The sequence below is a fragment of the Arvicola amphibius genome, chromosome 12 (assembly GCF_903992535.2).
Source record: "Arvicola amphibius chromosome 12, mArvAmp1.2, whole genome shotgun sequence".
Taxonomy (NCBI): domain Eukaryota; kingdom Metazoa; phylum Chordata; class Mammalia; order Rodentia; family Cricetidae; genus Arvicola; species Arvicola amphibius.
Genome location: NC_052058.2, coordinates 139,197,839 through 139,214,124, shown reverse-complemented (window position 1 = coordinate 139,214,124; position 16,286 = coordinate 139,197,839). Strand labels below are relative to the sequence as shown.

Sequence of the window (16,286 nt, the reverse complement as noted above, 5' to 3'; positions counted from 1 at the left end):
AAAAGAGAGGGAAGGAGGGAGGGAGTGAGGGAGGGAAGGAGAGAGACAGAGAGAAAGAGAAGGAAGAGGCATTTTCTCAAGCCATAATCCTGAGCTAATTATGGTATTCTGTGACAGTCCACATAGACAATAGTGGTCACAGATAATTATAATTATAATGGGGTCTCTGAAGAACTGGTAGTGTAGCCATCTGAACTTCATTGTGCACGGCTCCACGCACTTGCTCGTGGTGTGAGCAAGACTATACCACCTACCAAAAGAAAGCACAGGACACATACTTGATAACTACGTCACCCATTTATGGATGAGCCATACTACGGTTGTTATCTTACTAGGAAGTTTACCAACAAAATAAAGTTCACTGTAGAACTGCATGCCATGTGAGGCAGCAGCATTGTTTGAAGAAACCATGCAGGGCGACTGCCCTGTACTATCTGGGCATGGGGGGTGCGTCAACATGCTCCATGACAGTCACACGATGATGATGTAAATCGATGCCTTTCTCAGGGTGCATCACTGTGATGCATTAAGTGGTGCACAGCCATATGAATCCTTGTGGCTCCAGCGTGCAGCTAGGAGTGAACGTACCCCGAGATGACCCAGGTAGAAAAGGCTACCCCTTTAGCATGCTTCAACCATCTTTTCCATGTGCACATAAATCACGTAGGGACCTGAGTTCCTAGCACTCTCCAAGGTGCTGGGGTGGTACCAATCCTCAGACTACGCAAAAGAGCAAAGCCACGGATGAAGTTTGACAGTATTGCTACAGTCTGAATAGTGTCAAAGATAGGGACTTCCTTAATCTCCTTTGTCAGATTCTGAACTGGACATGGGGAAAAAATGAGTTCAAGGTGACAATTGTCAAAGAGAAGGGGCCATCTGGGGGGGATCAGGGAAGGCATTTAGGGGGCGCTTGCTCTGATGAACTGGCTGGACTGTGTACAGTGGGCAGACCCTGGGAACCTAGGTGCCTCTTTCTTTCTTTCTGGATGTTGTTGCTATGGGTGAGGAGACATTTTTGACACCCTTGGCTGATTAGATAGCAAGGGCCATCAAGATGAGCAGGCCCTTCATTAACCTAGGTGTCCCATCTCTTGAAGAACCCCCAAATACTGTCAACTGTGGACTCAGCAGGGATCAGTTACAAGACTGTGTCACTGCTTCTGTCTGAAGGAGTGATATAGGTGAAAACACCTAAGAGCAGAAACCAAATAACAGGAGACATTGGGTCATCAGTGGCTGTCTTGTCCTTTGGGCCTCAGAGTACCTGCAGCTGCACCACAGCAGGGATCTTACTGCATCTGTCCCACCCTGGATGTGAGACACCAGAAGCAAGTGTAGTGTGACTTCAGAGGACCACTGTGGTGTCTCCTCCCTGTTCTCACCAACAATCCATCCGGTTGCAAGCTGACGAAGTCACACTAAGGCACAGGTACAAGTTGAAGCTCCCAAGATCACATGTCCCAAGACCACAGGGCTCTGCTTCTTACTATAGCTGCCAATCTTTCCTCCCAGCCCTGCTCTCATCAGGGACCTCAATATTTCTAAACCCACTCCCTTGTCATCCCTAATGATAATTTAAGAGTCACAGAATCACAGAGGTCTGCTTGACACAAGCTCCTTCTCAGGAGTGTGACTCTGGGAAATGAGATGGAATCTTGAAGCCTAAGGCTTCCAGTGACTTGACAGAAATGAGAACCTCCCTCATTTATATCCACCCACTTGCTGGTAGCGTTCCCAAAATGCCACTCTTAGATTCATGTACTGGTCCCTGGCAACTTCTACGTCCTGCTGGGATGTCAGCAACACAGTATGTGGTTCCACAGCTCTCCCAGAGTTCTGGGTCCTTCAACTGGGACTTTCTGCTGAATGATTAAGTCACCAGCTGCATGCAAGGTACAAATATGTCCTATGTGCACGAAACAGAAAAGGCTGAAAGGGTCCTTAACCAGAGTATGACAGTGAACAGGCTGGTGGCCGGATCCCCGGGGTCTCAGCATCTACAAGTATCCTTGGCTATTTGGTTTTGAATTTTCCAACAGTAGTAGGCATTCAGTGCACAAGGAATTTAGTTGAAAAAAAGGTCCATCCATTTTTAAAGATAGGACGTATCTATTTCATAGATTCCAGAAACCTAAGTCACATAGGAGGGTGACCTCAGTGGTTTTCAACCTTTCTAATAATGTGGCCCTTTAATAATGGTTCCTCAAGTTGTAGTGACCCCCAACCATAACATTATTTCATTGCTACTTCATAACTATAATTTTTCTACTGTTATGAATTATAATGTAAATATCTTATATATAGATCACATACTTGATATGTAACCCCTCATCCAAGGGGGTCGCAACTCATTAGGTTGAGAACCACTGTTCCAAGTAACAGCAAGTGGATGCAATGAACAGGACAGACATTTCACAGGGCTGTAGCCCAGCTTCTGCCCTGTGTGGAAAGGGTGTTATGCTGCAGCCTAGACTCTGGCCCAAGTTTCCATTTAACCACTGTAGCTGTGGGAAGGAAGCTGCTTGCCATCTACAGAATGAGGCTAAGATGAAGGATGAGAAAAGTCACTTAGCTGAAGCTGCCAGGAGCCTTGGTGGTCTAAGGAGTGTTACATGAGGGCTGGCTTGTGGGGTTCCACAGCTCTCCCAGAGTTCTGGGTCCTTCAACTGGGACTTTCTGCTGAATGATTAAGTCACCAGCTGCATGCAAGGTACAAATATGTCCTATGTCCTGTCCCACCCCATACCCCACAGCCTTCAAGCCCCAAAGAAAATCACACAGAGGTCTCCATAAGACTATAAACTAATTGGCCCATTAGCTCAGGCTACTTATTAGCTTTTGTAGCTTATATTAACCCATTGTTCTTATCTACGTTAGCCACATGGCTCGGTACCTTTCTCAGCCTGGTAGATTACATCTTGCCTCTTCCATGGTCTGGGCAGGACTGTGGGAAGAGCTTCCTTCTTCCCAGAATACTCCTGTTCTCATCACCCCACCTCTACTTCCTGTCTGATTGACCCGCCTATACTTCCTTCCTGGCCAATCAGCGTTTATTAAAAACATGATTGACAGAATACAGACAATTCTTGTGCACCAAAGGAGAAAGTTGGGTCTCATCTAACTCCTGGCAGGGTCCGTGAAGGAACGGAGCTCTGAGGGTCTGCAGCTGGGTCTCTTCAGCCAGACTCAACTCTCCTCCCATCAGTGTACACCACCATCTTGGATGACTTTGTTCTGGGCATGGCAATTCAGCAGATAATTAAACACACATCATTCTTGGGGTAAAGACCAATATAGAGGCGCTCACAGTTGTATCGCAGAAATGACACCCTAGGGCAGAGGCGCCTCCTGGCAGCCGGGTTTTTTATCATAGCGACTACAGCCAGCTAACACGTGCTGGTTCATACTGCTTAGCGTGGGACTACATTGACTAGCTTGCTGCTGGGCTCCTGCAGTGGCTTCATAGCGGTCTGTTCCTCTCCCTGCGGGAAGGTGTCAGGCCTGGACTGTCAAGGCTCTTTTGAGGACAGGGCTCTGTGCTTTACAGAAGACTAGAAGAGCCTTTTACTTACACAGGCTTCCGAGTTGCATGTTTGGAAGGCAATGAAAGCTCTGTAGTGACTCTGCAGGCCTCAATGCTGGAGGAAGAGGAGGAAAAGGAGGAAGAGGAGGAAAAGGAGGAAGAGGAGGAGGAGGAGGAAGAGGAGGAGGAGGAGGAAGAGGAGGAGGAGGAGGAGGAATGAAGCTGGGGGCAAAAGGGCCACTTTTAAAAGCATCCTTGAGCAGGGGTGGTGGCACATAACTGGGTGGTGAGTGGCATACACTTTAATCTCAGGAGGAAGAGGCAGGCAGATCTCTGTGAGTTCGAGACCAGGCTGATCTGCAGAGCAAGTTTCAGAACAGGCTCCAAAGTTACACAGAGAAACCCTGTCTCTAAATCCAGCCAACCAACCAACCAATCAAGCAAACAAAAACCCAAAACCCAAAACCCAAACCAAACAACACAACAACAACAACAACTCCTATCATAGGATGGATACCAGGACTCTTAGAGAAGGGGAGGAGGAGAAAGAAGGAGGGTGAAGTTTCGGGTCAGCTCCACTAAGAGTCCTACTCTGCTGAAATGTCATGGATCGGGGCAGCTTGATTTACATAGCAAGCTCTGAGATTCTAAGTAGCAAAAAAAAAAAAAAAAAAAAAAAAAAAAAAAAAAAAAAAAGAAATATAAACAAATGCATAAAAGGAAATGAGGACAGCATGTTATGTACCTTTCTGAATTTGGATAATAAAGCCACACCCAACAAAGAATGCTAGGACTGACTTTGATGTTGGAGGGGGTAAGAGAAAGGAAGCCATACCCCCAAATCTCTCTGAGATTGCCCAAGAAACCTCCTGAGTCCTTGCAGGTAGCCACCACCACAATGATCCTTTAGTAAGGAAGGGTGGAGTAGTAGCCTTTAGGGTCTTCGGAAGCTGATTAGGAGATGAAGATGAGGTCATATGACCAACAAGGAACCTGCCAGAAAACCCTAGGCCACAACCAGACCTAAGACACCATGCCCTTGTGAGGAAAAGATGCCCCCTTCTTGGTCCTCAAGAGGGCCAGGCTCTGAGTGGACCAACTGTCTTAATTCAATATTTCTACCTAGTTATGACATTTTCAGAGGGTCTCCGTAGTCCCTTCCTTATAAGGCTAACCCGTCGGATGGAGTGCAGTGCCCGCCACCTCCCAGGTAGAGCACCACAAGCCAGCGGCACCACACAGGCTGCTAGCAGACGACTTGCCCGCCCAGAGCTGTACGCATTCCCTCGGCGTTCCTCACATTGTACCAGGCAGTTCTTCCTTAATACAAATTACAGACGAGCTTCCGCGCCTCCCACATCTGGATCACGGTTTGCTTTCCTTCCTGCTCTGGGGCCAAGACAATTCCTTTTCATTTGAACTGTGTCGACTCCAGTTATGAGAACATTTCCCCACCTGCCTCCTCCCTTCTCTCCCCTCTGCTCCAGACATGCTTCGGCCTACTTCCCGTCGGCTTCGTGTCCCAGGGATTGGATCCCTCCTGTTTTGAGTAGCGCAGCGGTCAAGAAGTCCTTGAGTACATAGTCAGCTGCATTCACCCTGACCCCTGCTGTCCTCGGCTCACCTCTGTGAGGTCACATCCTGGCAGGAGACATCTAGAGTGAAGAGGGTACAGTTCTGAGGAGCCCTGCGATCTGCTAGAGCCATCCAGGTACCTGTGGTGCCCCTAGCTCTGTTCATCCTGCCGTACAATCTAATCATGGTGTTGTGTGGATCTGTGTCTCAAAGACGGTGGGCACAAGTAGCTTGACTGAGATCGTGTATAACGTTAGCGTCTACAGGTGCTTATGTAACAACTAGATGACTAAACAAAGTTCCTGATCAGTGCACTTCATATGAGACTGTGCCCCTCCACACTTCCATCTCTTTCTCCAACATCCCATTACAGGTGATTTTAGGCTCTGTGCTGTACACTTAGTAAAGTGTCCTGGGAGGTGATAGTTGAAAGACACCCAGACCAAACCCCCTTACAGTATGACTGGTTGGTTGACTAGCAGGGAAAATGCGTGCAAACTTGGGGTGACGGAGGGGACAGGTCCAGGCATCACTGTGGCTCAATACGGAGGGACCCTCAGGAGGATAGGTATGTGGGAGTGAGAGACAGAAGCAAGTACGTGCCTGGTGGTAGGAAGAGCACTGATGGACCCTATGTGATGCCGTGTCTCCTGTGGGTCTCTCCGGGGCTACAGAGAGCCTCCTGGAGAGCCTTAGGACATGTGGTTCAGGTGACTGTGGGGAAGCACGGTCACTGGTGTGTCTACACACCCCAGGTGCACTGATACAAAGCACTGCTCAGATGGCTTCTAAGCCCGGGCCCAAGTTTCTATGAGAATAGCCTTGTTTGGGGATCACAGACTCAGCCTATGGATCAGAGAAGGTGCAATTCTCAGAGCAGGGAGAATCTGTTTCTCAGAAAGGCAGAGAGATGCCAGGAAAACGCACGGATAAGGAAACAATCACCCTGAGGATCAGAAGCAAGAGACTGGCATCATGATTGGCATTTGTGTCATCTGAGAAGACTTCTTTTTTTTCTTTTCTTTTCTTTTCTATTTATTTATTATGTATACAGCCTTCCTTCCATGTGTGTCTGCACACCAGAAGGGGGTACCAGATCTCATTATAGATGGCTGTGAGCCACCGTGTGGTTGCTGGGAATTGAACTCAGGAACTCTGGAGGAGCAGTCAGTGCTCTTAACCACTGAGCCATCTCTCCAGCCCCCATCTGAGAAGACTTTTGCTCAGTGTTGTAAAAGATGTGGAGTTTGCACAGGATTGCCAGGTAGACACTGATTTGCCCTAATACATGTGGATTTTGCACAGGATTGCCAGGGAGACGCTGATTCACCCCAATGCATGCAGAGTTTGCATAGGATTGCCAGGTAGACACTGATTCACCCCAATGCATGCAGAGTTTGCACAGGATTGCCAGGGAGACGCTGATTCACCCCAATGCATGCAGAGTTTGCATAGGATTGCCAGGTAGACACTGATTCACCCCAATGCATGCAGAGTTTGCACAGGATTGCCAGGGAGACGCTGATTCACCCCAGTGCAGTTCAGGCTTGTCTAACAAAGCTCCTACATTCAACAAAGATTATTTTCTTCCAAGGGAAATCACTACTCATACATAGACACAGTACGTATGGGGTAGTCAGGACGTGAAATGTTCATTTCCCCACCAGCCCACCTAAATGACTCTATCTTTAGACATCACCCAGGACCACTCGGCCTTACCTAGCTGAAAGGCACGCAGCATCCTCTGCATGAACACACACTGCATGCATCTGTGCTGCCTGCACACGTTCTTGGTTTCCCTTAGCCTAGACTGCCAACTCTCCTGGTCATTTCCTGGCCTTCCACTGAACCAGACAAGCTCTCACTAACTACATGCCTCTCCCGGCCCCCCACTGCCACATTTGACATGACCTCTCAAAACATAAAGAGGGTCAAACCAACTCTCATAGAATCATTTTACACTACAACTTCAACTCTGACAGCCTATCTATACATACATACACACATGCATACACACACGCACATATGAAGAGGCATGCATGCATACACATGCATGTATATGTAATCATCTTAAGGTAACACTGCAATCTCTACCATCTTCTTTCTTGACCCAAGATGGTATCCCTGAATTTTTTGCTTCATATGCAATCAGTAGGGGTCTGACGTATTTTTTTTATCAAGTGAGAAAGTCTTTTCCAACACTGATGACCTTAAAGTCATGGGCCTATGAGGGAGAAAGAAATGCTTACTTCTCGCCATTCCTCTGATGAGTACCTTGTACCTCTCCACATAGGGAATCTGATTACTTGGACCATGTTGGTCCATATGGGTTGTCGTACTCCAAAGATTGCCCCCATCCCTTCATGGACTGCACCCTGTCAATTAGCAGCTGGTATCACAGACCTCTGAGGTGAAAGAGACCTACTGCAGCCATCTTCATCTTCCCACGCTTAGATGCTACCTCCAGTGGCCACGGCAGGATGAAAAGGGCAAAGAGCTAACATATACCCACTTTACCACTGGTTTCTTATGCTAGAAGAGAAGGAAACAGCTGTATCCCGTCAAAGCATATGGCCAGTGTATCTATTCAACAGAATCAAAACAGCATGGGGCTGCCAGACAGGACAGTCTTTATTGGGCAAGCAGACAACCAAGGTCAAAGATATTCTCTTGAGAGATCAAAACTGCTGTCAGTCTGAGAACAGTTCCCGGTCCACTCATCCTCCAGGCAGCAAACAAAGCAACCCCCCTTCCAGGCTCCCACAACCTTTCCCAGGGTCTGGAGCCCCTCTGGCATCATCAGGGCCAGGTCTGGCCCCTCCTGCCTTCTAGATCAGGGCAGAGGCTCAGATTGATTTCAGTATCATTGTTGGTACTTCTGCCCTGTGAACGATGTTTCCTCTCTTTGACCAGAGAGTGAGCAGCTGCCCATAGCACTTCCTTCCTACAATAGATGGTATCTTGGTTTTTGGGTAGCCAACAAGCTCTCTTCTTACTACTTACCTCTCGTTATTTGGACCCTTATTTTAGTGGGTCTATTTTTATATCAAATGCATTATCATACAAATGATCCCAAATCATGCCAACTAGAGATTAAACATTCTCTCTCTCTCTCTCTCTCTCTCTCTCTCTCTCTCTCTCTCTCTCTCTCTCTCTCTCTCTCTCTCTCTCTCTCTCTCTCTCTCTCTCTGGGTGTGTGTGTGTGTGTGTGTAAATGTCATGGTGTACAGGAATCCAAGAAAGCCAGAAAAGGATGTTGAATTCCCTGGAGCTGGAGCTACAAGCAGTTGTGAGCTGCCAGACACGGGTGCTAGGAATTAAACTCAAGTAAGTACTCTTAATTGCTGAGCCATCTCTCCATCCCAAAGACCATAAATTAAAAAAAAAAAAATCAGTGCTACAAATGTCCTGGGAATAACCAGTCACCTTCTGTGTGTATTCAAGGTCTGCTACACAAGACTGAAGCCATGACTGGCATGGCTAACAGGGCCAAGAGCCCATGGCTGGGTAGGCCAAAGTTGTTCTGCTAAGTGGACATGATATCAACCTGCCTTATACCCCTGGATAGAGCAGCTCTCAATCCTCATCAGGGAAGCTTTTTAGTCGGTAGATTATGAGTAACAGAGAGACCCACAACTGGTTTATTGTCAGAGAGAACAGGACGGCAGAGTGCACAGCCATGAGCAGGACATCTACCCCATGCCCCTTCTCCCAAGGCACAGGGATCATCATGGAAAAGGAATTAGAAAGACTCTCCATCTAAAGCAGTAGCTGACGGCAGGAAGACAGCATTTTCTGGATGCAACAGGCAACTGCACATATGAACTCACAGGAGCTGTGACTGCTTGCATGAGACCTGTGGGAGCTCAAGCCAGACAGCATCCCAGCCTGGGAGGGGGGGGGGGGCACCAAGTGCTACCCCTGGCTGTGGAGCTATTGGCAGCTGACAGCTTCTGGGAGAAAGTCAGTTTTCTTCAGGGAGGAGGCCCCTAAGAGGCTACTCACCCTGCACTGAATGGCCTGTGCTCATGCACGTACTGGCAGCACGAAGCAGATGCAATGGGTTTGAAAAAAAAAAGGCAGCAAAATTGGGAGAGAACAGTGGCGGGGCACACAGAGAAAAAACTGAAGGGGAGGGATGGGTAGGTTTAAGCACATTTTGTGCGTGCATGGAAGGCTGGTGGGGTCACTGCTGAAAAAGCTCCCTCTCACATCCACTGAGATTTTTTTTTTATTAAAATCAAATCAGAAACAAAATCATGAAGTCAGATGGTCCACACACAAATGAAATGTGTGGCTCACATGGAAGGAGAATGTTCCACCTGCAGGTGGTATGGGAGCACAGCCGCTCACAGAGGGTTCTGACAAGGGGGCATGCTAGGAAGGAAAGGAGGAGCCAAGACCCAGGTATAAAGACACACACCGTCCACTGGACACCTCCCCTTACCAGTACTATGTCAGCGGGGACTAGTGTATTAGCGACTTGGGGACCCCCCTCAACATATCCAAAAGAACACATTGGGGGACCACGCACTCATTCTATCCCAGAACATCACCCGTTTCGGGTTTGGCCCTTGCCTTTGCTGAGAGTGCAGGCCTTCCCTGTTCTAAGCAGTCCATATGGCCCATCCCCCACTGTCCTCACCCAGGGTGACTAGAGGGGATTTCAGAGAGGGATTATGTGGCTTGGCAGGTGGGGGCTGGAGGTGGGTAGGGCTCTGTAGCCCAACAAAGACACTACTCAGACAACAGACTTCCTTGGGAAAAACGGTAATCACCAGACTTGGAGGAGGCCAAATGCTGGCAGGCTTTATTGGCTTCCATTCACAACAGTGTTTGTTTTTGTAGGTAATTAGAGTTTAGTAGCAAGCTATAAAGAATTCTACAAGTAACTGTACACAGTCTACAGCTGAAAGGGTACTGAAGTATGCCCGCGTCTAGCCATTCAGCACTGCAGACCTCCTTGGCTAAGCAGCCAGTATTTGACCCAGTGGTTCATCAGGAAGAAAAGACCTCTGTGCTTTCAAAGTCAAGGAAGAAATACCTTCAGTGGATGTGACACACATAGCACCATGACAAAGACTGTGGTACAGGATGCTGTCACAGAAAACTGCGATTCAAAAACTTTATCCTCTTTTTTTTTTATTTATGTGTATGTATGTGTGCATGTGTGGGTCTCCCTGTACATCATATTCTGATAGATGTCTGTGAAGGCCAGAGGGCATCAGAACCTTTATAACCATAGTGAGCAGCCAGATGTGGGTGCCGGGACTTGAACCCAGATCCTCTGCAAAGAGCCAAAGAGCAGTACATGCTCTTAACCACTGCTTAGTAATTTATTGGCTTTGATTCACAATAGAGTTTAGTTTTTGTAGATAGAGTTTAGTAACAAGTTATCAAGAATTCTTCAAGAAACTGTACAGTCTATAGCTAAATACCTTATGTTGCAGCTCCTCAAACCATCTTTAAGAACAATCTGTCTGTCTGAATGTCTGTCTGTCTGTCTCCCCCCTCCCTGTGTGTGTGTGTGTGTGTGTGTGTGTCTCAGAGCACAATCCAGATGGCAGTAACGGTCTCAGGTGAATTGTGGTGCACATCAGGCTAGCTGTCCTGTGAGAGTCCAGGGAGTCTGCTGTTTCTACCTGCCCCATCTCACCACAGCAGGTGGTGGGGGAATTACAGACACATGCTAGCTCACCTAGCTTTACCTGGGTTCTGAAGATCAAAACTCAGGCCTCCATGCTTTGAGTGGTAAGCACTTTCTCCCACTGAGCCATTTCCCCAGCTCCTTCATATAATCTTATTTGACTATTCACAGACACACACACCCCCATCCCTGAAGCTTTGCATTCTTAAAGCCCTTAAACAGCTGACTCAATCCCATATACTGAGAAAGGCTTGCTAGTATTTTTAATGGTCAGAAAATGCCTACTGAGGCCGTGGTGGTCTTTGCTCATGAGTCCCTAGGGTACCGAGTTTTAACTACTCAAAAGCAGGGATATAAATGCAATGAAAAAAAAAATAGTGAGGGTCAAGTATTGTCACCAACAGCTAGGAAGCAGCATGAGCATGGAGCGAGGGTGTACATCAGGGCCACAGACTGGCTTTGTGAGACCTCGGTCAATAAATACATGTTCCTTGTGCTACACACACAACATCCACACAGCATAGTCTCCCTCTGCCCCACATCAGGGTCTCCAACCTGTCCAGAGGAGTCAACTGCCAAACCTCCTACAAATGGGACCAGATAAACAGGACAAAAGAGAAAGGAAGGCCTGAGACTTCGCTGTTGCTCCAGGAAAACAATTGCTTTCCCATCCTTTGTATACACTGGCTTTCCTCTTGCAGCGACTGGACGTAATAGTTAAGGACTTGGGCCCCTTCCTGTGGAGGTCATTAGTAAACCTTTACGACCATTTCCCAAGAACTAGATTTCCATTTATGTTCTATACAATCCAATATAAATTTTCCCACTGCTCTGCATGCTCAGGTTTCCTCAATTTGATTTTTTTTAAGTTCTTACACAGTCACATCACAGTTTTTCCCTTCAGAGAAACATAAAACAGACATCCTTTCTAGCAGAAAGGGTAAGCATTCAGGCCACAGTTGTAGAATAGGCTGGCTATCTGCCCCTGGGCCTTCCTGCAGGTGACTGCAACCCTTTTAACACCCAGTTTTCTCCCCTGAAGATGGAGGAGGCTGCCCCAGATTCTCTAGAAGGCTCCTTTGGGCTCGAGGGCGCTAGGGTTATTTAGTATTAAAATATGAAAGACTTTCCATCCCTGTGCAAAGGCAGTTGCTGCTGATTCTTTCAAACAGAGACACTGCATTGGCCATTCAGAAAGTGGGGCTGTGGAAATGACGGAAAAGAAAACAGAACGCAAACAGCCTAGCGATAAATCCAACCGTTTTAGAATGATGTCCTTGGAGTGAATTAAAAGACTGTGCAGAGCTTGGAAAAGTAGTACCACTAACTAAGATGCCCAGGAAGACCTCATTGCTGGCTTTGAGAATAAATATACTTTGCATTAACATTTCCACACTCAAGAGGCTAGCCGAGGGGTGGACCTTTTTATTACAGCATCAGCAAAGGCACAGAGCTTCCGTGTCCCGGGGCTCTTGGAGTTCCAATGGGAAATGCATCTGGAGAAGAAGCAAGAAGGCAGAACATCGGGGTCTGATACTTACTTGTGGCCCAGCTCGTGGGCGATGGTAAAGGCCAGATTGAGACCATTGTCTTCGGCAAGCACACATTTCCTCTTAGCACTGCACACGCCTCCTAAGTAAGCAATTCCTGCAGCAGAGACACAAAACACATCCTCTTCAGAACGGGGAGGCCCTGACCTCCGGGAAAGCCCACACAGCCAGAATCACGCACGGCCTGGAAAGGAGCAAATGGGGACACGGCTGCCTACCAGGCTGGACCCTGAGCCTGGCTTGTGCAGGGTGCCGGTGTAGGCATCCATAGCAATAACAATGAGCACAAACATCTTGCAGGTTCCTGGTGTGGGTCAGGCAGAGTGCTGCGTGCCTTATCAAAGCATCTGACTCCATTCTCATCACTGAGAACAGAGGCAACCCAAACCAAGTTCAGAAACAGAGAGAGACTTTCCCAGGTCACCTGGTTTGACACTTAGGGCTCAGAGCAAGAGACCGGCAAAGCAAAGTAAGCTGGATTTGGAACGTAAGGAGGATGTCCTTCTGACTCTGACATGTCCTTGAGAAGGACATCCTTAAGTTTTGTACTTTTGCCTCCCTTTAGTCCTGACCCTCGGGGAGAAAAGCAGCACAGAGCAGGGGTATGAGCAAGGGACAGAGTGCAGAGGGCGGGAGATCCTAGTGGGCACCAGTAAGCCAATTGCCAGAGGTTTCCCTGAGAAGAAGGCCCACTGGTGAGGGAGGGCTGCACGTGAACAGCATGGATGGCCAAGGAGAACAAGGCTTCAGAGCTCAGCCACAAGGCAGGGGGACTGTCTTCGGCAGGCTAGCTCTAGGTTTCTTGCCTTCCAGAGAGCTCTCCGTTACTTCTGTTCTCTCTGTTCCCAAGACGTCCTTCCCTCCAGAGATTATGGCAGCAAGGTCTCTGTGTGCCTGCTCTCTGCCCTCCGCCCTCCCCTATCACAGGTTATCCACCCCGTGCAGGCTGTCCTCCACAAGGGTCTGAATAGAATTGGGGGGACAAACTGGTCTCCTTGTGAGGTCCCATTGGCTGAGGCCGAGCTGTGCAACCGTAGGCAGAGAGCTGATGGAGGAGCACAGCTGTGCTTTATATTCTGGCTCAGTGCCATGCTGGGATCCCTTGAGGGAGAAATGCCTGCTCTCTACCGCCATGGGTACCAACCCACCCACTGAGCTCCATCCTGCTGGAGCTCAGGCCTCCTTCATTAATGTTCCTGAAATGTTGCAGGAGGGAAGGATTTGTCATAGAAAGGAGGAGGACTATATAAGGGGAATTATCTCATTAAAAATGACCGCCCCCTCCCCATTTAGAAATGGACTTATTTCCTTAGCATGAAGCCAGCTCTGGGTGCTGGTTGCTGTGCTTCCCACACCTTTGGCTTTTTGTGGTCACTCTTATCCCCCCCCCTCTGGAGGAAGAGGGGGAAACAATGCCTGGAGATTCCATGGAAAAGAAAAGCAGGGTTTTCAGTACAGCTTAGAGGTAACTGAGTGATGCTGAGGGCAGGGTTTGGTCCACGGTACCACAAAGGAAAAACATTATCAAGCTGTCACGTAGTTTGGGCACAAACAGGGCATTCCCTCTTTCTGGGTCCCCTCCATGAGGTACAGAAGGGCCTCCCATGTAGGTTTTGCAGAGAGATGCAGTTCTGGGGCTACCAATGGGTGACACATCCCACATTCCACAAGATGAGCGGCCGTGCTGTACCACAGGCCTACTTTTTTTCTGGGAACATGCAACATGCATGGCCAGGGTTGCAGAATTTAAAAACTGCAGCAGCAGTAGCAGCAACAAAGAAATAAGTTAAATGCTATTTTGGCCTCCAAATACATTTTATGCAAATGGACTTAACAATGTAAGAACGCAGACAATGGGTTGAAAGAAAACAACATCTAGAGAGGATGCAATTTGGCTGCCTATTGCCTTCAAGGTCATATTCTGGTTCTGTTTTAAAATGCTTTGTGGGTTGCCACTGGCAGTCCAGCAGTAAGCAGATAGTAAGGTGCTATAAGCCCTGATGGTATGTGCATGGGACACACACACACACACACACACACACACACACACACACACAAAGACACACACTGCAGTGTGAAACACAGGTCACAGTCATTCTGGGTCAATGAACCAATTATAGGCAATCAGAAGCATACATTCTAAGGCAGTCACGTGGTGAGAAAGGAGGCATAACATGGCCAGGTGTACTGTCCTGAGCATGCCTGCTTAAGGGCTCTGTTGCTGAACCAGAAGACCTTAAATGCCACACAAATACTTTCCTGGGTGCTGGCAGAATGGGCTTCCCACTTTAACTGCATAGCATGCAGTGCTATGGGCAGCAGCCAGCAAAAGAGCCTTCCAATAATTGCACTTTAATTTTTCCAAGGTGCAGATGCTTAGACAAAAAAAAAAAAAAAAAAAAAAAAAAAAAAAAAAAAAACCTAGAAAACAAAGGATCAGATTATTTATAAGACTCTCTTGCACAAGGGTGGGTTAAGGGCCATTGCTTTTAATGATTGATTGCAATCATTACCAGCCTGGTTATAAAACCCAGCAAAAGAAAACTGCTCTTGATCACAAAACACGAGAGCTGTGTGAGGTTATGAGCGAGGGCGTCGAAATGCTCAGGATGTGTAAACAAAGACTAGAGAAAATCCCAGGTTGCCAGCAATGTGAGATCTGCTGGGTAAATAAATGGTAACTAAACCGTGGAACGCCTGTGGAAAACAGGCCACCAGTATTCAGTGTTTCACGGAAAGAAGCAACTATACAGGGCAGGGGCACTGGAGACCAGGGATGCAATAGCATGCAGTCTGTATCTAAGGTTTCTCAACTGCCCTGGAGTTGAGGTCACTGCGGTGGCATTATTGGGAGGTGGTGGGTGTCCAGGTGGTGGGCTTGGTGGGAGGCCTTTAGGTCTTTGGGGGACATACTCTTGAAGGGGAGTGTTGGGCTCAGGCCCTTCCTCCTATTTTGCTCTCCTGCTATGTGGCGAGCCATTTCCTCCCTTGCACAGGATTGCACAGGGGACCTAAATGCAAAGGATCTGATGGACAGCGACTGGACCCTCTACATCTTCCCCAGAAGACGCTTCTCTTGGGGACTCACCCCAGTGGTGGAAAGCTAACCAACACAAACCGTGATCACCTCAGGCTCCACAAAGCACCAAAGGGAAAAGGCCACTACACAGGTCTAGGTCTACATTGGTCCTTGTCAGGAAATAGGGAAAAAACTAGCTTTCTCTGCATCAATTTACTTTAAAAAAAAAAAAAAAAAAAGACTGCAACATCTGCTCTGCTAACTGCATGCTGCAGAGGCTCTTTAACTATAATTCCTGTCAGCAAGGTGTCTTGCATCCCACTATTCCTAAAATTCTCCACAAAGGAAATCATAGTAGGACCCGTTATATAACATCGGTCCCGCATGTTTGCGTAGCTCCTTGGAATGAAAGTGAAGCAGAAAGGCTACTGCCGTTCATCGGTGCGTCCCTCCAGGAACAAAGCTGCCTGACCCATCCCTATGGAGGAGGAAACAAAGGCTTAGTAGTCAGGTGCACAGCCAGTCCTCATTGTGACAAACCCCCAAGAGCGACACCTCAAGGAGGAAGGCTTGGCTCTCAGTCTGAAAGGTTTCAGTCTTTGGCTGGCTAGTTCTTCATAGGAGACTGTGGTGAGGCAGATAGGCAGGATGGAGCAGAGCTGCCCTCTTCACAGAAACCAGGAAGCACGGCAAAGACAGGAAGAGGTCCAGGCAAGACATCCCCATTCGAAGTTACACTCCCAGGGACCCGCTTCCTTCACTGGGATATTCCCTTTAAGAGTTTTGGACCAAGTAATGAGTAAGCCATTTGTTAGGTCAAAGCCACCATAGTCTAGACTCCTCTGGACATGCCCTCACAGACTCACTCAGAGATGGGATTGACTAATTGCCTTGTCTTGTCTCCGTCAAATGAAGTTAATAATCAAGATTGATCATCAGTGTTGGAGCAGGATAGAAATGAAGGATGCT

General features: G+C 47.9%; 1 protein-coding gene across 2 annotated transcripts in view; it reads right to left on the bottom strand.

Moving 5' to 3' along the window:
- The window catches only part of Adamts17 (ADAM metallopeptidase with thrombospondin type 1 motif 17), a 314,297-nt gene that overhangs the window by 175,122 nt on the left and 122,889 nt on the right, over positions 1–16,286 (bottom strand). For both annotated transcript variants that reach the window (XM_038314049.1, XM_038314048.1), the window contains one exon: positions 12,290–12,395. In XM_038314049.1, the coding sequence (XP_038169977.1) occupies positions 12,290–12,395 (106 nt within the window). The remainder of the gene's footprint in view (positions 1–12,289; positions 12,396–16,286) is intronic.